Below are 24,849 nucleotides of genomic sequence, written 5' to 3' on the forward strand. Positions count from 1 at the left end.
TTTGACGAATGGGGCAATTCAGTTTAGCAGAGATTACAGATTAGAGAGAGTAGGCCGCTATGTAGACTAGCCTGAATCTCCACATTCCACTCCTGAGGTTTATCAGTTCCACAGCTATCGTGTGTGCATGGCTTTTATTCTAACTCGGTCATCACTGTGTGGTGCACTGCACTTGTGCTGAATTCCAAGTAAAGCCATTAAATCCATCAGAACATGGTATGTACACAATCTAGTCAACCACTTTCTACATTAAACCAAACTATCTTATCAAAATTTCTTCAAGTGCCAAAGAGTAACTTGCTCTTAGTGTGATGATGAACTATCATAGCAACAGCGTGGGTTGAGAAATGTTTAGGATCAAGTTTATTCATAGAAGTAAGCACTTGGGTCATACTGTCGCCTGCAGTCGAATGAAACAGTTTTCGAGAGTCATTCGATGATTCGAAGCTGCTTGACAGGATTCACATGGTAAGGTGACAGAAATGCTGCCCTATAAGATTTCAAACCAAAATGAAATTTCCCTTTTCCTGACTGGCAGCACATTTCCTCATGGGCCACATGAAACTGCAAAGTCTGAAAGACCAGAGAAGGCTAATTGTAGATTTGTCTCACAGAATATTTGCAATGGCTAATTTCAAAAATGACAAACTGGTCCATTAAAACTACAGCATTCTGCAACTTATCGGAACCGTGTTGAAAAATTCTGTCACCTCAATCAGAGGCTCACCCGCAGTGAAACAGTGCATAACGCTTGTGTGTTGTTGACCCTTTTATTGCGCAGTAAATTTTACAATGGTATTTAACTAGTTTGGCTGGAAGAAAGAGAACAGTCTGTGACGAGATTGAGGGAGCGAAAACGCTAACGCCGACTTTCCGGTGACTTTCCGACTGTCTGGCATTTCTGGAGGAGAGCGCTATGACAGAAAACTGATGAGGAGAGTGTTGCAATGCACATGGCTAGCTTTGAATGCATCGTTCCGGCCATTTCGTCTGCTTCAGCTGAAGCACTTAGAATACTTGTGGGCCAACACATTTAGAAAAAGTATTGAAAACTAGGTGACTTGACGGTGATTTACCAATAAAAAAAATATCCTGGCCATTTTCTTGTCTGGTTTTTCTGTAGTCTGCTTTCATGGCTCTCTGTACACAAACAGAAGACATTGCGAAGTATTGAGCTGTGCTTTTCGGTTTACATTCTGGTTAGTGGCTCTGAATGTTATTGTTCTTTGTTTTCTCAGACGCCCTTGCTTCATTCTCCATTCTCCAGTGGTGTGTAGAGTGGCAGTATGCCCATTCAAACTGCCCCCCAAAAAATGGTGGCAATAGCATTGCTGATACAATTCGACTCCATGCCCCATGTCCACAAGCAGTTCAAGTTGAAGTTCCACCGTTAACCGCCGTCTCGTTAAGCAGTTTCGAAATGGCGCAACAAGTTTGAAGAAAATGGGATGAGGCAGGAGACAAGTGAGCAGAGCAAAACACGCAGCAGGATGCGATGCACTGAAGGAAGCATTCGGAAGCAATCCCAGCATGATGTTCACCCGTGCTGGGCTGATGTCTGGTGCACATTTATCTACCTTGAGCCGGGCTCTTAGGAAGAGAGGATGATAAGCTTTTAGGATGCTGACCTGCCAAAACCTATGCTTGGCAGATAAACTATACAGTTTCATTCCGTCAGTTCATGCAGCAGCAGATCGTAGTGGCCAATGGGCACGTTGACTTCTTAGTGTTCAGTGGCAAGAGCAGTGTTTCATCTTGATACGTAAACAAACAAAACACAGATTTTTGAGTGAAGAACAACCCTCAGTTTGTTAACACAAGAGCTGTGAGCTTCTCATGCATTGCTGTGCAGTGTGGAATTTGGCAGCAATGAATGATCTGCTACTTTTTCTTCCATTATACAGTCACTGCTGTGTCGTAACTACGCTGAATGAATTCTAGACGAGAATGGTGGAGTGCCACATACAACAAGAGATATGCACCGTTCAGCAAGATGGTGCCCTCGCCCACTAAGCAGACGAAGTGCATAAGTGGCTAGATAAAGAATTTCCTGGTCAGTGGAAGGGGCAAGGGTTCCCCAATATGCTGTGGCCACCACGCTCACCGGATTTGTCTCTTTGCGATTTCTTCCAGCAGAGTTACATAATATCAAGAGTTTACAGTGCTGGAAGCCTTAGCAGTATCGAAGAACTGAATGACAGGCTAAAAACAGAGTTTGCTACAATCAGTGATGAGACACATGTTGCTGTGTTCGATGCTTACGTCTTGAGGCTGCAACAGTGTATCAACGCGGCTAGTGGTCACTACAAGGACTGAGTGCTTTTCTTCTTTCTTGGCAACTGAGTATACTAACAGTGACTTATTATTGTCTTTTTATTCAACAGCTGACACATTAAGGGGGGGAGACTAACTTTGAACACCAACTTTTTTATTTCTTGAGATATTTAAATGAAATTTTCAGGGTATGCTCATAGTACACACATTTGAAGAACTACCAAGTTTCATGGAGCTGGGCTCATCGGTTCTCAAGTTAGAGGAGTATATCAAGATAGTTTACATAGGTCCCTAGGGGCAGGCCTGGAGAATTTGCAAAATGTGCTAGCAGTGTGAAATTTGTTATGGTCATTCCTGGATAGTTTCCCCAGGGCAAGACAATTCCTTTTTTCCAAATTTCCTCTCTGAAAAATTTTAGTACAGCGCCAAATTTAGTGTTAAAATTTACACCTGACTTAACGATATTTTAATTGACTGTCCCTAATTACACATGAAATATTTTGAAAAAAAAAAAAAAAACAAACAAAAAAAAAAAAAAAAAACAAATTGTCTTGCCCTCAGAAATTTACTTAGGTATGTAGCAATAAAAGCCCCATGAAAATCCAATAAGCGGTTCTTGAGATATGACTTTCCCTAGCAGCCACACCGTGCAAAAAATTGATTCTAAGAAAACGGCTCTCAAAGGTTGAGAGAACAATAACTTTTTTGTTTCTCAAGTTATCATGATGAAATTTTCAGGACAGGCTCATGACATTAACAAATGAAAAACCACCAAGTTTCATAGAATTGTGCATGCTAGTTCTCAAGTTACAGAAGCATATCAAATTGGTTCGGATAGGTCCTTTAATCAGGCCTGGAGAAATTGTGAAAGGCACTGGCAATGTGCAATTTGTCATGCTGATTCCTAGATAGGTTCCTCAGGGCAAGACAAAGCCTTTTTTCTAAATTTTCTTGCTGAAAAATAGCATAGCACTGGATTTTTTGTTATCAATTAGACCTATGTTGATTAACCAAATTATGACAAATTCCAGACATAATATTTTGAATACATGAGCTTGCTCAAAAATTTATTCAGGTCGAGCCCACTTATAACGGTCCCACTTAAGACGACCACTCGCTTATCACGAACAAGTCTGGTGCGACCGTCAAAATATACATTAGGGCTATGGCACTCCGTCTCGGCTACAACGAACATCTGTGTGACTAGCCGATCGGCTACAGCGAATGCCTTGGTGCCGCGGACCACTTTCCACATGCTGAGATCCGTCGATCCTGTGCTCTGCAAGCCGCGACAATCGGCATTCCCGATTCCCCCGCTGCATTTCGCCCAAGGCGTGATGGGCGGCGCAGACGCAGCAAGCGGCTTCCCGGTTTATCTCTCGCGGCATCTCGCCGGAGGAACGAGGAGCGGCCCAAACGCGGCAAGCGACTTCCCGGGTTATCTTCCGCGGCATAAGCGCCGAAACGAAAAAAAAAAAAAAAAAAAAAAGCTAGCTAAGTCTGTACTGAACGCGTGTCGCATCTCGAGGCATCGTGAGCGACCACGCAACGTTTAACACGTTGCACGAAACCGTTCAGAGGGCACGACGAGAGATCGTAAATCCGGCAATCGCAAAAATGGCGCGAAAGGCGAACAGAACGCACGAAGTACAAAGCTGCCAACGACAGCAAGCAAATAGCCGGAGCAGACGACGCGGGGAGGTAGCCGGCGGAGACCGACGCGTCAGCGACCACAGCAGCCAATAGTAGTCGCCCGATCCCTCGCATTCTCGCGGAGCGCGCGCTTTGCCCAATCGCAGCCTTGAATTCGAGCGCGGGAAACTCGAAAGCCGCCACGAGGCTCCCAATCGGAAGCAAGCCACACCTCGGCCGCGCCGCCGTCGCCGCCGCCGAGGGTAGCAGAAAAAAGCGCAAGAATTCACAAACAAAACAAGACCAAGACGGCGGCGCTCAGTTCGGCGGGAGAGGAATGGCGCGCGCGCGAAGTTTGGGAATTTTCGGCGCTTGCTCGCTGCTCCGCGGCTGCCGCCGCTTGTTAAATAATTAATTTCGAGTATTTCTACGCCGAGTTGGGCATTGATAATTACAGAAATGGTAGTTTATAAGACATACTACTGGAATATATAATATTCCAAAAATCGACTGTTTCGCGACTTTTCGGTTTTTAAAGGTCGCGTCCCCCCTTGACCATATGATGCCGCATGCATGCTGAAGAATAACGATTAGTGTCTCATATTTTCTCCTGTACTGAAAATGTACGCAAATTACTTTTATTATGTAAATGATCCTACATAATCCGTGATTTTGCGTCGGCAATTGAGTCGTAGCATTGTATGTTGTTTTTCTAGTGTTTATATTTGTAATGCTTGTATGTACTTTTGTATGCGTGGAATTGTTCCACATTTTTGTACCCACTCCTGCTATAGCCCCTTGAGGGGCTACAGTATTTTCAAATAAAAAATAAAAATAAAAAATGGTTTACGGTTTACACTGTCAACATTGGAAAGCCCAAACAATGAAACCTGGAATGAAATGGCCAGAATGGCGCATTCAAAGTTAGCTGTGTGCATTGAGACACTTGCCTCCATTGGTGCCTGATGGTGGAAAGTCGGCGTTGACGTCTTTTGCTCCCTCAATCTTGTCGCAGACTGTTTCCGTTTCCCAACATCCGCAGTCAAACCAGGTAAGCATTATTGTCAAACTTATTACATAACAAAAGGGTCAAGAACGCGTCAGCTTTGTGTGCAGTTTCACTGCAAATGAGCCTCTGGTTGAGGTGAAAGAATTTTTCAAAACGGTCCTGATAAAGTTGCGGAACACAAGTAGCTTTATGCTGAGTCAGAAAAGTTGATTCTGCCACCATTTTGCGAGCAGAAAGGGAAAGTAAAGCATGCTTCACTGCAACACAAGCGTGATTCTGTGTTGCAGGTGCACAGCAGCAGATGACTCCAAAGAAAGCCCCTCCTATGAATCTCACTGCACCTGCACATTAAGTCTCCTCAGTGCCCGCTAGAGGCACACCATGGAGTACTGGCCGCATGAAACCTGAGTTCTAGGTAGAAGTAGACGATTATGTGTGTCTTACTCTATCATTGCAACAAACTTCCTGGCTCTGAATGCTCTTTCAAAATTAACTCACATGCATCGCACAGCTATGAAACGACACAGGGAAGCATGGTACTGGTTAATCGCCTTCACAGTAAAAGGTTACAAGCACAGTGTGATGCCAAGCTTTACCATTTCTAAACCTCTTTCCTATGCTGTCATGCATGTTTTGCAGACAACCTAGGGAACAATTGACTGCCAGCTTTGTACACCAGCAGCTAGCTCCAGTATAGCCTTTGAGTAAGTGGTGAGCAAACTATGCACATAGAGTAGAAATACATGCTGAGGACTCCTTGGGCAATGCAAGCCAAAGAATTCCAGCTTTGAAAGTGAAAATGAATGTAAATATGGTTCCACAATGCAAAACAGCATTATAACATCACCGAAGTGAATTTCAATTGTGGCTATAAGTTGTAAATCAAGCTATGTTAGACACCATAAGACATTCCCCTTCCAGCCGTATTCAAGGAGTTTAGTTTGCTTGCTACTAATAAAAGCTGAGAAATAAGTGACGAAAACAAAGAAAACACTTGCATCAACTAATGTTCACTCATATTCTGACATCGTTCACTAATGTCACTAATGTCGACATGAATGATGAATGTCTGCATGAAACTGTTCTGGACATCATCATAAGTTGCACTAAGAGCATAAAAAGCACAAACAAAATCATTAAAAGCAATTTCCTAATTAAGCAGTTGCCTAAACACACAAGAAATGCAGTAAGTGTGGTGCAAAGGCTTTGGATTGGCCCCTTTTGAAGCAATTGGCCCTTCTTGAAGAAAATTGAAAAAGAAAAAAATTATCTTTAATGCTACAAAACAGGCCAGCAAATAACATGCAAGCAACCACTGTTTAGCTTCATGATGCCTCAATGAATTTTCAAGCAACATATCTACAGTGTTGCCCACAGTTAAAGCATACATCATCAGCGGGCAGTGGGTGAGATGCGGTGAGGGCCAATCCATGCTGGCAGATGTTAATCACCACTAGCTCCTAACAAATAAATTCTAAGCTGAAACTTAAAGTCTTACTTCTATATTACTCAACACTGCTTAGATGCAACAAAATTCTTCAAACAATGCTTTCAATAAGCTAAATTTAAAACCTTCCTTTTGTCTAGCTGCCATAAAGCTAGCTTATTTACGACTGGGAAGCTACATGTATGAAAAAAAAAAAATAAAGTTAAGCACAAGTTGAAAACTGATAAACAATGCTTTGGTGCTAATACAGCCATTATTGTTGAAAAACGACAAATGGGCCACTTGGTAGTAGTGATTTTGGATACCAAGCTATTTAGGCTCTCTCACCGCTGCATGAAAGGAAGACTGCGGAAAGGCAAGGAGAGATGCTTTACAAGCACTAATTACCAGTTATGCACATCTTTGTGCCAGAAAAATGGCAAATCACTGAGAGGGGCTAAAATCTTTGCACAAGCGCACACCTTTATAAATGGGCACCGCTTCCACGTCCAGTCGGAGATCACTGCCAGCCCAAGACAATGGACACATATACCGGCCATCACATTAGACTTTGAAAAGTGAACACTTGCCTCCTCTTGGTTCTCCTTTTCCATCTTCTGCTCCTCTAGTTCGGACAGTTTTTCCTTGAGCTGGTGGTCCAGGGAGACGGACTTGATCTCCTCAGCCTCCTGATAACGCCGAATCATCTCCTGACAATCACGCCGCACCTGCTCCGCCTCCTCACGCAGGTCACGTAGCCGTAGCTGTGCCTGCTCCAGTTTTGCTTGGGTTTCCTGCCACACAACATGTGCAAGAGCATTCAATGAGGAACTACAAGGCTCTCCATCTGACTAAAGTGGCTAAGCTGACACTTGTTTGCATGACATGCTAGTCATGCTCTGCCAGCAGTGAGCAAAATAAGAGGTGCAATCACCTGCATCCTGACTGGGTGTAATTCTGAGAGAGTCTCACAGTCAGCATGCATCCAACCCTTAACTCCCTATGTAGAACATCTCACCCGCAATTTGTAAGGCAGCTTCTGCACAGCTCAAAGAAAAATCTGAGCAGGGCACACTAAACCCACTCAACTTCTGGTTTTGTTCCTTCAAGATTTTGTGATCCAGTTCCACAAACTTCTAAGTGGTTTCATTTAACTTCAGCCACTCTCATAAAAGCTAAAACCTAAATAATAGTTCTCCTTTCAGTGCCAGAAACGGATTTCGAATTTCTGACTTACCAGCTCTGCAGTGATTCAATGTGAATTAGTGGAAACCAATCACATCGCTCTAATGACAATTGCAGTGCAATTCATTATAAGTACTGTTTGTTGCAGTGTATTACTGAAACAAAACTGATGATTCCTTTCAAACACTACTTTATTTGGCAAGGTCATATAGCCCTCAAGCAAATTTCTAACTAGCACAAGGTTCTGCAGTCTCTTTTTTCTTTTTCTTTTCCAGAATGGAAGTAGGTGCCTCTCATGGACTGTATTAAAAGATGTGACCACATGTTAAGCTAGAAAAGGTGGCGGCATATGAGATTTAACATCAGGAAGTGACTCAGGCTATGAAGGACGCCGTAGTGAAAGTGTATGGATTAATTTAGATCATCTGGGGATCTCTAACACGCACTAACGTTGTACAGCACACAGACACCTTTTACATTTCACGTCCATTGAAATGCGGCAGTTGCACACCAGATTCGCACGAAAAAGGCAGATGGCAGCACCAAATGGTTTCTAAAAAAAATCATACGGCCATGTGTCCTGCTGGAACCATTATTGATACTGAAAATACCCAGATTACCCAAAAATATCCAGAGGCACCATGCTTCTCTTGAGGCACTACGCTTCTCTAGACTTTGCAAGGCTCTGTGGCTCTTACATTCATCCATAAGTACAGAGCGTATTAAAAATGCTTTGTGATGGCTTTCTATCTGCCTGAGCAGCTTTTGGCAGACAGGAGGCAGCAACAAAAATGGAGGGTGAGAGGAGCAGCCCAAGTCAGGGCAGCACGTGTGGGCCATTTTTGTGCAGTTTTCATGGCAGCCACTTTAAACCCATTCGGTTCTCGTCTATCAGGGCTCAGAAATTGCATTTTTAAGCTGAAAGTGACAAGGCTAATGCCAATGATACAAACATGCCCTGGAGGCAAGCTGCGCGGCATTGGCTGCAGCACAGTTTCCTTTTCGCGCCTTCGGTCATTCACACTCCTGGCGCAGCAGGATGGAGCAGCAAGCACCAACAGCTTACAACCGCCAGCAAGCCCGCTCGGCGTCTGTGTAGGAGCAACACGTCAGAATGTGCTGAACACGGAGGTAGCTAAGCGCCGATTGAGTCTATAATAGAATTCCGAATGGCTGGTGCCATCGCCGTTCTGTGTGCACTAAACATAGGCTGTTAAAATGACAGTAAAAGCCCTATTTCGAAGAGACATAGGTTAAGGGAATGCTGCCGCAGTCACAATATAACAGCCGACTGGCTTAAGAAAACTTAGCCTTCAGGGAAACACAGTACCTGGAAACGTAATGGCGATGGTGTTAAACCAACTCAACCAACAGTTTGTGCTAAATATTCAACATGCTGCAGCAAAGAGACAGGCACACTGAATGTTTATGACAAGAAAGGTAGAGGAACCTGGGGCCCATCACGCACACTTCAATGAAGTGGAACTCCAGGTGCTTTTTAAAGGCTATATACAGTATACACCTCAACTAGGAAATGCAACTACACAATCAAGTGGTTTTAAATTACATGCAAAAATTTGATTTCATTTAAAAATGCGAACATGCTTGCATGGAGCAGAAAGGGTCATCACCCACAAAACACGATGGTGAAAAGGTAAGTTTCAGTGCTGATATTCTTTCTTTTGACATCCGTAAAAGTGAACAGGTAACTTATTAGTATGTGCCAATATGGTTTGTGCATAAGCACAGACTTGGTATTCAAATTCTTGTGCTGCATGAAGGAGATGGTTGTGTGTTGCATGCGTTTGTCTAGCTTGGAGTCTAGCAAATCCGATCTGATAAAGCACAGCCTATGACTGCAGCTTCTGCAATACCATATTAGAACATAGCGAGACTGTAGCGCACAGTAGGACAGGACACATGAAGAAATGAACAACACTAGCATTTCTTCAAGTGTCCTGTCCTATTTAGCGCTACAATCTCGCTATGATCATGCACCAACAAGAAAAAAAAAGCCACGCCTTATTAGAAGCTTAATAAGATGGATAAGTGTCATCTTCATTCTACGCCTCTTGCCAGCAGTTGCACAGAGCTCTTTTTTTTTTTTTTTTTTTTTTGCCCTATCATGGTCTTGCAGCAGCATTTTTAATACTTGAACCTCAGTAAAGATAGCCGTTCCTGCCATATCATCCACACACTCATTAACTGCAATGCCTAAATGACTAAGACAGTATGGAACGTTTATGATGTTTAACATACCGAAGCGACTCAGGCTATTAAGGAAGCTGTAGTGGAGGTTTCTAGACAATTTCGACTGCCTGGAGTTTTTTAAAACGCAGTGACATCACACCATACATGAGCTCCTGGTGTATCACCTCCACCAAAACATGGCCGCCATGGCCATGATAAAACCAGGATAAAAAGGATAAAATCACATGTACACTACAGACTCCTTGATATTTTTATAACTTGACTAACAGGGCAATACATTTCCACTATGCATGCACTGGCTTTTTGTTTATTTTGATTGCCTGTCCCAGTGCTTCCATCATAAAATCTGCACCAATGCTCTCATGTGGTTTTGAGCCATCAGTGTAAAATACAATGAAACCATGACAAGCTTCTAAAGATTAAAGTAAATTGTTACAACTCTTTCTAGAGCCGCACATTTTCAGCCAATGCTGTTTATGCACCAGTGAATTTTCAGCGATAGACAGAGATCAAATAATAGCCACCAGCACTCATGCAATCATGGTGTTGTCACTGCAAATACTGTGTTATGTTCCAGGATGATTAAATATGCTCAAGAAGAAAGGCAGCTGGATCTTTCTGGACATGAAAGCATTTTCAAAAATAAATTGGAGAATAATAAATGTACATGACTGCACCTCGTGTTTTATCAAGTGACATCACCTGCTTCAGCACCTCATCCCTTGACCGCAAGAAACGAAATTTATTAAGTCAAAGCCCCAGTTATTCTTCCTGCATCTGCTATATAACACATGCAGAATGACCAACTGAAGGCAAGTGGTTAAAGAGGACACTTGACATTTAGCATCAATTACAAAGAACTGAAATCTTGTGAAGAAGAGAAGCTTCACGGTGCATATAGTTTAGTGTAAAGGCAAACACTGCAAGAACACTCACCTTGTGGGCATCCACCTCGGTCTTCAGCTTGTTCTGGGCCCATTTGATCTTGATATCTCGAGCTGACAGCTCCTCCTTGAGCCTCTCTTGCTCCTTCTGAAGCTTTGCCATGTCTGCTAGCTGAGAGAACATAACTCTAATTTGCTTGTGCTGGACATCTGTCCCTCAAATTATAACAACCATGTTCCCATTAGCCTTATGGTTATCATGCATATGCCATGGTCAGCTTGGACTAAACAAAGTTGCCCATTAATCTGACAAAGCTTGTTCGTGACAACCTCTTTCTAAGGGCCCTAGCCATCACAATGCTGTCTTAGTCTAATGTTAAGGTGCATCACCAACGGTACCATAGATTTGTATTAAAGGAGTAAATTATTCATTAGTCTCCCATATGGCTACGAAGGAAAGCCAGACAGCTTCTACAAAAACTTCATAGTTGAAGGAAGAAAAATTTGTCCTGGTCTGGAGTTTCAATCCAAGACTATAGCCTGCAGTTGCTCTACAAATTTAGTTAATCCAGACAGCTAGAATATGGTGAAGTGACAACGAATTGGTCAACAACTCAAAGTGGCCCAATTTTGACAGAAATTCCCCAAAGGTACAGTAGATTTCAGCAATATTTGTTGCTAACGCTTGTTGGTGGATATTCAAGAAAAGAGTGCGGGGGGAGCACAAAGTTCGGACATGGATGAAATGAGAGGACAGAACAAGTGCTGTATGGCAGGTATGATGCTCATCTCGTACCCTCACTGCGTAATGTGCCAAGGGAGTCCGCAGAACTTTTTGCAAGGGGGATACGTTAGCACACAAAAAAACACTTATTTGCAGTCTGAACTACACACATCAAAGAAAAACCATAAACAGCACCCAGCCTTGGAAAGGCATTGAATGTTATTATATTGAACAAAGAACCAAAAGGTGATATGTTACTTCGTGAAGAAGAATGATCAGACTTGTTGCGTCCAGGTTCTCAACTCATGTGAACTGATGACCAGCACACAACACAACATGCTCACCAACATGTGACTGCATGAATAGCAGCTGCAGATGTCTTGGGTTTTTATGGACGAATTGCATGATGTCCCGGGTGATAAAATCGTTTTTGTTCTTCATCACAAATTTTCTCTGTAGACTTATTATACTAAGGCCACCCAGCCTGTCGTTTGTCATTGTTGAGCGCAACCACGTTTTTACTCCCCTCATTGTGCTGAAGGAGCGTTCTACAATGCAGGTGCATAGTAACTAGGAAGGTCAGGTCCACCTCAATGGCTTTTGCCACAGTGGGGAAGAATGTCTTGGACTGAAGCAGCAGTTCAGTAGTTACATCTGGCGAGCCCCCAGTTTTGTTGGGCCACACCTCCTACCATGATATACCCTCTTCCTTGAAGTTTTAGACGCAGTAAAACCATTTGAGGGCAACAAACTTAACATGGCTCAAATGCTTCACTTTTGCTGCATGCAGCTGGAGAAGATTAAAGATCTTTGCATTGGCACATATATTGCCATACGATAAAATTCTTCTGATGACTGAACCCTATCGTTGTCTTATTAGGCCTGACAAGAGGCTTGTCTTAGTAGAAGGATCAACACGTTCGGGTAATTGGCTGCTGAGTTTATGATGTCAGAGAACTGTTCTTCAGCATTAGTCCGGTGGTCGCAATAAATATTCTGCAACTCAGTGATATGGTCGTGTACAGTATGGAAGTCTACACTTTGTAGAATGTTGGTAACTGGTTCCAGCAGTGGGCTGTACTTTGCTACAATGTGCAAGCAAACAAGGAAAGAGAGCTTGTTGTTGCACAATAAAGGATGTGAGCTCATTGCCTAATTGCAGCAAGCTTGATAACCTTGATGCTAGCTCCTAAAGTGCTTTGACTAATGCTGAGCAAAGATCCTAATTGACTTGTACTTGCAGACCATCTTGTTTCACACAGCATCGGAATGTTGGGCACCAATTTCCTTTGGAGCACACTCTCATAAAAAAAGTATGGTTTCTTTGATTATCCCTGCTGTTTCGAATTTTAGAGACCTTGTTCAAATCACTGATCACGAGATACAGTTTATGACTTGAGCAGTGGAAGAATAGTGCCTTCGGAAGGTGTTTCTGTATTATTCAGTTCACTACAGATTCTTTTCCAGCCATTGCAGAGCACTGGCCAATGAGGTTTGAAAGAAACAGCCCATCAGTTAAAAACTTCCCGATTGCAGCGGCAATGAAAGCAGAGTTCAGTTGCTCCAGTTCTATGAATTTCAAAAAACTGCTCTCGGACACAAACCTCGGTTCCTGCCTTGTCAATGAAGTGAATGTATATAGAAATTTTTTCTTTCCCTGCAATATGCGCAGTTTCGTCCACAAGGGCAGATAAAACAAATTCTGTGCTAGCTTCGACTAATATTTGCTCTCTAGGATGTTGCCACAGATTGAGATATTGTTCTGGACGTGGATGGAAGTGTACTTGGCACTGCCAGCAGAAGAAGCGAAGTGTTCCTGAAGTCGAGCATCTCAGCTTCTACCCGAAAGTGAATGAAATCATTGAAAATCTCCCTGTCAGATGACTTCCTGCGAATTGACAAGTCATGCATTGCTCAAATGATAATGATGGAAACTATATAAAATTTCTCGCGGTTCCTTTCAACTTGCTCTTACAGTGCTCTTCTCAGCTACTGTACAACAGATAGCTGCTTGCCTGCCATCACACCCATTAAGTTCTGTGAGGCCGCCATGGCTCCTGGTGCCATTGAATGTGATGCCTGCACGCCTCATGCATTTTTTTTGTAGTTACTGAAAGTGCGCACAATAAAACTACCTTGAGTACACTGGTGAACGTTCGGAGGAAAAGTAACCCAGAAACGACAAACGGCGACTTTCGCTGTTGCTGAGTATGCAAGCCAAGAGGCATAATCCTCCAGGCATTGGTAGCGAAAGTGCTACATCTTTCATAAAGTAGTATGTAATATTTGGCGACCATGGGTTCTAAGAAGGCGTAACTTAGAAGAGTCCGGGATGCCAGTGCGCTAAGCTTTGCCTAGAAACTCTCCCAAGTCATATTCTGGCGACAAACCAGTTGCTTTCTTGCTGTTGTCATCACCGTTTAATCCCATGAAAGGAGAATGAGAATTATCATGGCTAACTATGTCACAGGAGCTCACTGCTGGTTGAATCATTTCCATGGAGTCGACAACCTCAGCGTTGTCACATTACACACTAGAATGTTCGGCCAGGCAGCTTGCTAACCCTCCATCAGATGCCTGCTGACGCTTGAAGAAGCATCGAATATCCATCACCTCAGACTACGCAAGGCAAAGCTGCTAAGGTGTTCCTCAGGGTTGATAGCGTAAGAAAATGCCCGCACACTGATTGGAAGGACAATTAAACGCGCATGCTGAAAACAAAACACAAAAGGGCTATATCTATATAGAAAACTTACTTACAGGCTAAAATACACACTCATCTCGCTCGATCCCGCTTGCGCACCTGCACAGTCGAGCAATCGCACACACTCTGCTTGCCGCAGGGGTGTGAACCTTCCTATACCTCCAGCGGCCGGCAAATTACAGAGGCCAGCACCAAATCCTCCTCAGTTAAATTACAAGCACACAGCGGCGTGACTAACGAATGACCCATTGAGATGCGAAGGGGAGTGTCCATATTGTCGCGCAGCCAGCTTTGCAGACTGTGTGCGTCAATAGCGCTCAGCCTTTTGTTATCCCCTCCAACAGTTGTTTTCGCGCCGTCAGGGCACCCTGCAAAAGGCCAGAGGGCTTACACATCAATGCTGTGGCCAGGGATGTTCTTCATTAGTTTTGTAAGGTATTCTTCGATGACACATCCCAGCTGACGTTGGAGACTGAGCAAATGACATTTGCAGGCGGCCCGGTAAAAACCAAACCGGCAACGAGGGGTGCTGCCAACGGGAGCCCCCTTTCTGAACAGAGCTAGCACATTGCACTTTTTGCCCACTGTAAAGCACTGCGGGCCTTTAATTGAAACCAGGGGGGTTGCAGTACTCCGTAGCTGAGAACATGTGAAAATGGCTGCGTTTATTGGAGGGGGTAAGTGAGCTTTCTATGGATATGCGGGACCTGATTGTGCTGATCAAGCTGTGCAGTTTTTCATGCCAGTGCACAACAAAAATATCAAATTCCAGAGGGAGGGTGGGGGGGGGGAGGGTGGGTGCCTGCCTTGCCCCCTTCCGGGCACTCATGGTCTATGTCTATACTTAGCACTCACATATAGATATATTTTTTTTTTGCTGAAGTAGGTTTGTAATAAAGGAGCAGTTACTCATGAGCATCCATCTAAGCCCAGCCATAAAGCTACAAAGGACAGTTAGCTATACAGCTTCCACAGAAACTGTGTAGATGAAGAATAATTCGTCTCATGTCTGAACCTAGGACCCTCATCCTCACTTTCAGCTCTTAATCAATTCGTTCTCGCCCTACCATTTGCAAGCCATCCTGGTTAACTGCTCTATCGATAGAGTGACTGCTCCCATAAGGTGGTCGCCCCAGTTTCAAAGGCAGGATCGGTATAATTTTCTTTTCTTACTACGAAGTTTCTGTGGAAGCCATGCATTTTCTTTTGGTAGCCGCATGGCTGGGCTTCGGAGGATGTTAACAAGTAATTGCTCCTTTACTACAATGTACTCTTGTTTCAATAAAATCAAAAACACTATTTACTAGACAGTGAGACATACAAGAGCCAGAAGACAAGGATGTAAGTATGAGAATAAAACACTAATAGAAACACTGCTTGTTTGCCGTTATCAGTTTCATTCTGCTCAAGCAACCTTGCAAAGGAATCAAATTACAACCCAAAGGGTCACAAAGTATTGGTACATTCATATCGCTGGCCGATGAGTGGTTACTTTGGCTGCAATGCAATCATTAACGCGAAGAAAACATTTTTTCTCTTGCATTACAAAGAAAAAAGTGCTGAACTGCTGTTTATTAGCTCAGGACCAAACATAACTGCAGCACTATTAGCAGCATATTTTGTGTGCAATTGAGAAAACATTCTTGTGTTGTGATGCTATGTTTATTTCCATCAGTGAGACATCACAGAACTTGATTTTCTAGACCGTACAGTGAGCAGGATGAACAACTTAACTTCTGTAGGACCACTGGTAGCACCACCATATTAGCCTTATCTCACTATAAACATTTAAGAGCAAGCAATACTTGAGTTATGCTCACCTTGGTGTCAAGACTGGAACAGAGGCGGGCACGCTCATTGTTCAGCGCTCTTACTCGGCTGAAGTGCTGGTCTCGTTCCTTAACAACTTCCCGGTACTTCTTCTCCGTGTCCTCAAGGGCCTTACGAGCCAGGATAACCTCTTTCTCGCTTGTTGCATATTTCACCACCATGCTGTCTTTCTCCTTTGTCACAGCCTCAAGCTGCTTGCACAACTGCAGTTGAAATAAATCAGCTGTCAGTGACTGGTTTTCACTGGCACAGAAAGAATAACAAGCTCCTTTTCGCTGACATTCAATGGCATATCAGTCTGATGGCTGAAATGGTTAATTCTGTATTATTGACAAATCTCGTGCTCACTGCCCTTTACTGTGCCCAATTTTTATGCTTTGTCCCTTGCCTGCATGCTACATGTCTTCTTTCTGCATTTTTTTTAAGAGACTCAACCTATTACACAATTTTATTTATTTAGTACTGCAGCCTCGCATGAGGCTCAGGCAGGAGAAGATACAAAATGCGCAAACATGTCATAACAAATCTGCAACCCATGAAAGCACAATAAAACACAGTAAAAACATGTCAGCTCTGAACTGCAGAACCTAAAAACTGTTTCACAAGCAAATCATGAGTAGGGACAAGGGAGTTGGAAATCTTTATGGGTGATGGACAAAAAAGAATTTGATCAAGTCCTCATGAAGACTGACAGATAGAAAGCTTAGTTTGCAATAGCTTCTTAATAGTGACATTCTAGAAATTTTTAAATGCCAAGCCAATCAAATTGCAGAAGTGAACCAAATTGCAGAGAGTTAATGAGTGCAAAAACTTTTAATGCTGAATGTAAGGAAAGTGGAGTAAGTGGTAGACGAGATAGATGAAAAAAGGGAAAAAATTTGTCATATTTCTGAAAAAGTTCCAAATTGTTTATATCCACAAGCTTATGGGATTCCAAAGAGGGTATGTAGTAAGTACCATATTTTCCAGTCCTTAAGCCATATCTCGTCACTGTCCATGCTAACAGCAGTTTTTCTGAAAAGAAAAAGTTAACCAAATGCGAAGTTGGTGAACTAGCATAGCTTAACCATGCTATACTTCTTTATGCATTTTTACATATCATTATGCTTTGCTTTGCTTTTAGTCATGACCACATCTAGAGGAGTGAAAGAAGGTCCCCAGGGTGAAGAAAGGTAATCGAAGAGCAAGGAAGTAAGCTTGGCAGCGAGTGCTCGCTAAGCATAAACATGAGCACAAACTGCTTCACGATGTGACAAGCGGCACAGAGCCAGGTCTAGCTCTGTGTACACAGCTGTTATCCATGAAGGCTGAGAGATGACTGATGTGAAAGGAGACGAAGTTGAGAGGACATGAGTGACACATGACTGCTCAGTCAGGAGTAATGCACGGTTGTACAGCAGCATCTGGTGATGGCTACAACAGTTGCAACTGAGATACGTGCCACTCTCACATTGGCTGTGAGGTTGCTTCGTGTCCCCATAGGCTAAGCCACGTGACTCGCACATACCACTTCTATTGCGCTTCAAATTCATGGAGAGAGAGAGAGAGAGCAACCTCGGACAGACATTGGCGAAATCAGTCATTGCGGCTAGAGTGCTGCACACTAAAAATCCCACATAAGTTGCACTAGCATACAAGGCAATTCATTCAGTAAGCACTGAGGATCCCTTTGTTAGTGAGTATGACAATGCTTGCAGCAGCTTCCATGTGCTAACGATCCCCAATCTCTGACTTGCACGCTTTCTTCCTGCAGCCTACACTTTTTTTCTGGCTTTATTGACCGGAGTGCTCTTGCAGCTTTGAGCCAGTGAGCTATTTCTGCTGGCTGGTTCCCATTCTCCAGTGCATATTCAAGAGCACACAATTTGAATTTTGCATCGTGGCTCCTTCAACTAGCAGGGGGCATAATAGTGAGCGAAAACAGTATGCAATGTGCAACATGGATATTGAGATGCATGTGAAGTCAAATAGAAATGACGCCAATAGAACTGACACCTTCATATGTCGTTCAAAGGTTCCTAATCTTACGAGACACTATAAGAGATAATGCTATCACTACAATTTGAAACATAGCAGAGGAATTAAGCAAAAGAAAATGCTATCATTACAATTTGAAACATAGCAGAGGAATTAAGCAAAAGAAAATAAACAAATAGAGAAAATAAATAACTAGAAATAGTGTCCAGTCCTTAAGAAAACTTTCTAGGAAGCTGTATTGCACGCACAATACTGTGAAGACATATTGAAGAGATAGCTTTAAAGCTTCCATAGCGGGAAAGGCAGTGTTGGCATTGGGTTGAAAAACACACATCAAAGTCGTGCCGGAAAACCTATGCCCCATGTATGGCGAAAATCCTATGTCACGTTAGAATTACATTGACAAACCACATCACACGTGGATGTCTGGAATACAAATAATCAAAAATAATGACAGCCAGTGAAAGTACTTGTGGCAGGGTTAAGTTCGATTAAGGGTGGATTTACGTTGGATTATGGGCAAATGCCTTTGCATTCATAGCACGTAAGTAGTCCCAAGTGCCTCTGTATTTTGTAATCCTTTGCTGCATCCCTGTGCTATGGAACCTTAGTGTCTTCAGTGTTCTCTGTTCTGAGGCAGCATCTATGGGCTAAAATGTGCATCTTTATTTGATTTGTCAGTGTGAAAGCACCACAGACGAACATAGGCTGCTATTGTGTTGTACCTTAAGGCAGAGGTTGTGTCCCCCAATTTTTTATTTCATGTTTCTGAAATCAATTTTTAAAAAATTGCCATTTTCAGCATACTGATGTTTGTGCCTTTGTTTAAGCTGCAAAAGATAATTTTTTCTAACACTAACTGCTCAACCGCAAGTATCACAACCTTTTCCAGCAATGAGGCTGCGCTACTGCCAGCTCTCAGTTCATTATGCCAGTGTGCATACTAATGACAGCTGTCCGTTGCAAAAAAGCTTGTTTAAACCCCAAAATACCATTTCGCTGAGCTAAGAAGGAAAACATTCGTCTAGCATTTATTGCAGGCAATTTTTGGATGAAGACTGCTGTTTACATGGCCGTAGGCAGTGAACTGGATGCTGCCACCAACAGCAGCAGCAGACGTGCCAAATGTGTCCAATTTGTGAATGCATGTGAACATGACACAATTGATATCTGATCACAACCACCAAAATCATGCCAAATTTTACTGAGCAGCAGATAAGAGCACACAAACCTTTTCATTTCTAGAGAGCAGCTCCGCTCGCGTCTGTGCAAGCAGTCGCTGGCTCTCGGCTTCACGAGCCGAGGTCTTCTCATTGAGCAATGTGAGCTGCTGCTGAAGCTGACTGTTGCTCTGCTCTAGCCGCTCCACAATGTCATAGCTCAGGGCACATCGCTTGCACCTGCATTGAACAGCCAGCAACATCACTAGATTCAACAGTGGCAAGAATAAGTTGACGCTTAACTTTTTGGCACTTCATTACTGCAGACAGTTTCAACTACCACTACAAATTTCTCCATTCAGCCTGACTAACCAACAACAGCTCTGTTAACTTTCTTTCTGCGTGGGTATGAGTTGCCCAAGTCAACCATACATGATATCTAAAAGGTTATACAAGTATTAGAAAATGCTGACATTGAATCTTTCACATGTTGTTTGTAACTTCTATTGAAAAAAAAAAAAAGATCATTCCTGAGATAGTCCATTCCAATTATTTCTTTAATTGGAATGGACTATCTCAGGAATGATCGTTTTTTTTTTAAAAGGTTAGTTCTGCAATGTGAAATGCCAATCGTTAATAATCTTAAAGAGACGTAAAAGATTTCGCACTTCAGAATGGTTGAAAGCACTGAAGAGGAGCACTTGAGTGACCATGGAATCGGATTTATTTATTTATTTTTTTTTTTTTAGAATGCATATAACACATGGTAAAATAGTATTATTACAAGTGAAAAAAATATGTCTGTATGACTATGTCAAGGGACATTCAGCCAAGGTCACGGTTTAGGAACATTTAGTTGCTATATTTGTCAGGTAGCATAAAAAGAAACCCAATATAGATATAACGGGTGCCAATATGTCTAGCAAGAAACCACCACTACTTATAGCACACTTCAAGGAAAACTGAATTCACTATGCACATGCATGCCTGTGTAGAATAAGCTGAATAAGTTAATGGACATCATGGTGCTTTACAGGGCAGGGACACAAAAGAGAGATGCTAAGTCCAGCTAGACTAGGCTATTAGTGCTTAAAATTTTAACTGAGAAAAAAGTTTTAATACGCTGGACACTTATATAAAGCCAAGGCTGCTGTGGTGCCCCCAACAATACCAACAACAATGCCTGGTTAAGTGAATTCATTGTTGGGTGCAACTGACACATTGCTTTCATGTCTAAAAAAATTACAAGAGTTCAACGCTGCTGAACCAAATATTGAGCGAAAGCATTAGCTGTGGGTGACCGAGCGTTCTTCTCTTTCTTCTTTCTCAGCCCACATATAAAGCCCCGCTTTAACCAAGCCGTATGGATGTGCCTTAGTGGCCTATAGGGGTAACGTGAATGCCAGGGTCCTAGCAGGCTGAATCTGACATAACCGTCCCATGTGAAATGAGAGACCTAAGTTAACAGCTCCTGCCAACTTGACAGCTCCTGCCAACGCCGACCGCTTCAGTTGGGAGCCCATCTCGAAGCTTTTGTGTCACGTGGGGTGTGACGTCACAGCGTCACGTGGGTAAGACATGGCTACCGCCGCGCTACACCGATCGCTTGAGTTAGTAGCCCAGCTCTCACCCTAGTGTCACGTGGGGTGTGACGTCACAGCGTCACGTGGGTAAGACATGGCTACCACCGCGCTACGCTGAAGGCTCGAAACCTAGAGTAGTATTGCTTTCGCAATAAAATATTGCTGAAACAGTTGCTGAAACAGTTGCTGAAACAAGTAGGCAGTATGATGGGTTCTGTTGAAATATGAGAATGCCAAGTGCCACCCAGCTGGCCTGTACAAAGCTGCCAAATGCTGCAACTCCAGAAGCACAAGCTCTCAGAACTATAGGCGTTCTTTCCAAACAGTGAGGCCATTATTAATAGTATAAAGAGCGATAAACCAGGGTTTATGGCAAGATAGCATGGTAGAGCCATTTGCTGAGTAACAAAATCTACGTGACCGGCAAGAAAGGCAATTTTCGTTTTATTTTCTCAGGTTAGCTGGGAGGTTTGGTGTTTTGACTGATTAGTCAGAAGGATGGCATCAAAAAAATGGTAAAACACCACAGGCATTTTGTAGAGGTGTAAACAGGAGATGAAATCAGGGAATTCCTGTTTTCATAGCAATGCCGTCACCCTGTTTCATATAAGAAATGCTGGTAGCTTTCCTAAATGGTAATCCTTTGGGCTAGCGTAACTTCCTAATTCCGCTGCGTTTTCTTTGGCGTCTCTTCAACTAAAAGAAGGAACAATGTTCAAATTTTATCTGGAATGGAGGGAATGTTACTGCAGGAAAGTGCACCTATAAAGAAATATTAATGTGACAGCGTTAAAGGTCCTGTTCATTAGAAAATCTGCATAGCAATGGCAGGCGGTAGCTGGAGGCTGATATGGGAGCGCACTAACTGGCCGTAGGGTTGCCTGATATTACGTTTGGCAGGAGCTGCCAACTCGGGGCTCTCCTTTCATGTGGGAGGGTGATGTCAGAATCGGCCTGCCAGGACCCTTGCATTCACGTTACCCCTTGGCCATGCAAGTATGTTGATATAGGTTGGTTAAAGCGGGGCTGTATATGTAGGGTGGTAGCCTACGCTATCGCGTCATGCCCTTAAAGGCAGAGTGTCCCCATAATTTTTTTTTTCATACTCTCGGAATAGCCTTAAATACAACAACCAGCAGTATGCTTGATGCCAGGACAAAAGGGCTCAATCAAGACAATAGAGGTGCTTCCTGGAAATTGGAACATGCTCTTGCTTGATAGGTCGCTTTTGACCATCAATGTATCATAAATGTCCAACAAGAAGTTCATGCAACCCTTGTCATGAGGATTAGTTAAATGTGCTGGGAACACAGTTTTCAGATGCCCAGTTCTAGCCTCTACACACTGAGGCCTGCGAGCTGCATCACCATATTGAGCTACAGTGGTTGCCTGCCCATTGTGGCATCGTGGGTAACGACCACACCAATGCCGCTGTAAAAATAGTACAGATCCCGTTCTCACGAGGAGATGCAGCCAGACTTGTGGCTGCTGAATCCTGGCGGTTGCAGGGCTCTCTGTGGTGTGATCCGGAACATAAATAACCCCCTTTGCATCGAATAGACCTCACTTGAGACTTTCAAATGCCACAAAATTTAACAGATGCCATCATAATTGTCTGCATTGAATATGCTTGAATTTATTGTACACAAATTATTTCCTGCACAAAATCAGTATATCCAGCAACCCTCTGCTCTACATGTTATACGTGAGAAGAATTCGAACACTTGGTATGCTACTGGCAAAGGTTTATCACACACCGCAGGATATTACAGCCTAACTTAGGCTTAGTTCCGGACAGAACCCTGCGTCTTGAACACTTCCTCAGTCCTTGGTGCGATGGATTTTCAGCTGCACAAGCCATAAAAACCTTATTAAGTTTCTAAAGAACAAAGGGTTGATAGATACCTTTTGAAACTCATCTGTGTAAGTTTGGGTATGTATGCAAACAATTTCTATTTCATCAATGTTTTTTTTTTCTTTTCTTCACTTTTTCCTCATCAGGAGTAGCATGCCAGGCTCACTACCAGAAAGACGCCTCCTGCTTTCATTAAAATATACATCTCTCTCTCCAAAAAGCTTTGAAGTGAGTTGGCTTCCAATTTTCTTCACATGTAACCATATTCAGCTAAAGTCACGTTCTTATTTGTGTCATAATTGGACACCTTTCAGAATTAGACATACTCTGTGAGTGCTCCATTCAGAAAATTGATATTGCAACAAGGTAGACTAATTAATGATAGCTGGAAGAGGCCTTTGGCAACAGTGATATAAGCAATGATAATGTTTGTGAGTTGTTTTGTGTTGATTTATACGGCATTATGCAGGATGCAGAGGGAAGTGGGAAAGTGAGATGCAGTGACTACAGGATGGTAAGGTCTCGAATTACACTAAATATGAAGAGGGAACGAAACAGATTAGTAAGAAAGAAGTCCATCAACAAATTAGCGGTGCGGGGGAGGGCAGAAGAGTTCAGGATCTCGCTACAGAATAGACATTCGGCTCTAACCGAGAATGACAACATTAGCCTAGAAGCAATGAATGATAATTTCAGAGACATCATTACTGAGTGCGCTGTAGAAGTAGGCAGTAGGATAGTTAGAGAGGTTACCAGTAAACTATCTAAGGAAACGAAAGATTTCATTAAGAAACGCCAAAGTCTGAAAGCTTCCAACACAACAGGCAGGACAGAACTGACAGAGATATCAAAGATAATCAATAAGCACAAAGTGGCCGATATAAGGAAGTATAACATGGAGAAAATTGAGCATGCTGTAAAGAACGGGGGAAGCCTTAAAGCGGTGAAGAAATTGGGTATAGGCAAAAATCAGAAGTATGCGTTAAGGGACAAGGTGGGCAACATCATCACGAATATGGACAAGATAGTCAAAGTAGCCGAGGAGTTCTATACTGATCTCTACAGTACCCAAAGTAGTCAGGACAATAATGAGATTGGCAGTAGGGAAAAGCAGACAGACGTTCCACCAGTGACGAAGGACGAGGTTAAGAAAGCGTTAGGAACTATGAAAAGGGGGAAAGCAGCTGGAGAGGATCAGGTAACTGTAGATTTGTTGAAGGAAGGGGGGGATATTGTGCTAGGAAAACTGGCCACCCTGTATACGCAGTGCCTGGTGTCATCGACGGTACCGGAACCATGGAAGAACCCAAACATTATCTTAATTCATAAAAAAAGGGGATGCTAAGGACCTGAAATTACAGACCAATCAGCTTACTGTCTATTACATATTAGGTATTTACTAAGGTAATTGCTAATAAAATTAAGACAACCTTAGACTACAATCAAGCAAAGGATCAAGCAGTTTTTCGGAAACGGTACTCTACTATCGATCATATTCATACCATCAACCAAGTGATAGAAAAATGCTCGGAATATAACCAGCCCTTATACATAGCATTCATTGATTACGAAAAAGCATTTGACTCAGTAGAAACCTCGGCGGTGATGCAGGCATTGCGAAATCAGGAAGTAGACGAGCCGTACGTGAAAGTGCTGGAAGATATATATAGTGGCTGCACAGCAACCATAGTTCTGCATAAAGAAAGTAACAAAATTTCCATAAAGAAAGGTGTTAGGCAAGGAGACACGATCTCCCCAGTACTATTCACAGCTTGCTTAGGGGATGTATTCAGACACTTGGAATGTTAGCAATTAGGGATAAGGGTAGATGGAGAATCTCAGTAATCTGCGCTTTGCTGATGGCATTGCCTTGTTAAGTAACACAGGGGATTAATTGCAAAGAATGATTGATGGCCTAGACATGAAAAGTAGAAAGGTAGGCTTGAAAATCAATATGCAGAAGACTAAAGTATTGTTCAACAGCCTCGGGAAGGAACAGCAGTTTACGGTAGGTAGTGAAGCACTGGAAGTAGTAGGCAAATATGTCTACTTAGGACAGGCAGTAACAGCAGATCTGGACCATAAAAAGGAAATAACAAGGAGAATAAGATTGGGATGGAGCGCATTTGGCAAGCACTCACAGATTATAACTAGCAGCTTACCGGTATCACTCAAGAGGAAAGTATACAACAGTTGCATCTTACCTGTACTCACCTATGGGGCTGAAACATGGAGGCTAACAAAGAGGGTTCTACTTAAGGACAATGCAGAGGGCTATGGAACAAAAATTGGTAGGGGTAATGTTAAGAGAAAGGAAGCATGCAGAATGGGTCAGAGAAATAACTCAATTTACTGACATTCTAGTGGAAATCAAGAAGAAGAAATGGGCCTGGGA

General features: G+C 42.9%; 1 protein-coding gene across 2 annotated transcripts in view; it reads right to left on the reverse strand.

Annotated features, from left to right (window-relative positions):
- The window catches only part of LOC146206688 (coiled-coil domain-containing protein 186-like), a 101,110-nt gene that overhangs the window by 51,051 nt on the left and 25,210 nt on the right, over positions 1-24,849 (reverse strand). For both annotated transcript variants that reach the window (XM_084591482.1, XM_084591481.1), the window contains exons 3-6: positions 19,088-19,256; positions 15,870-16,082; positions 10,674-10,793; positions 6,932-7,135 (exon numbers count right to left, since the gene is read on the reverse strand). In XM_084591482.1, the coding sequence (XP_084447608.1) occupies positions 6,932-7,135; positions 10,674-10,793; positions 15,870-16,082; positions 19,088-19,256 (706 nt within the window). The remainder of the gene's footprint in view (positions 1-6,931; positions 7,136-10,673; positions 10,794-15,869; positions 16,083-19,087; positions 19,257-24,849) is intronic.

Source organism: Amblyomma maculatum, chromosome 1 (genome assembly GCF_055883805.1).
Source record: "Amblyomma maculatum isolate TAMU_Amacu chromosome 1, ASM5588380v1, whole genome shotgun sequence".
Lineage (NCBI taxonomy): Eukaryota > Metazoa > Arthropoda > Arachnida > Ixodida > Ixodidae > Amblyomma > Amblyomma maculatum.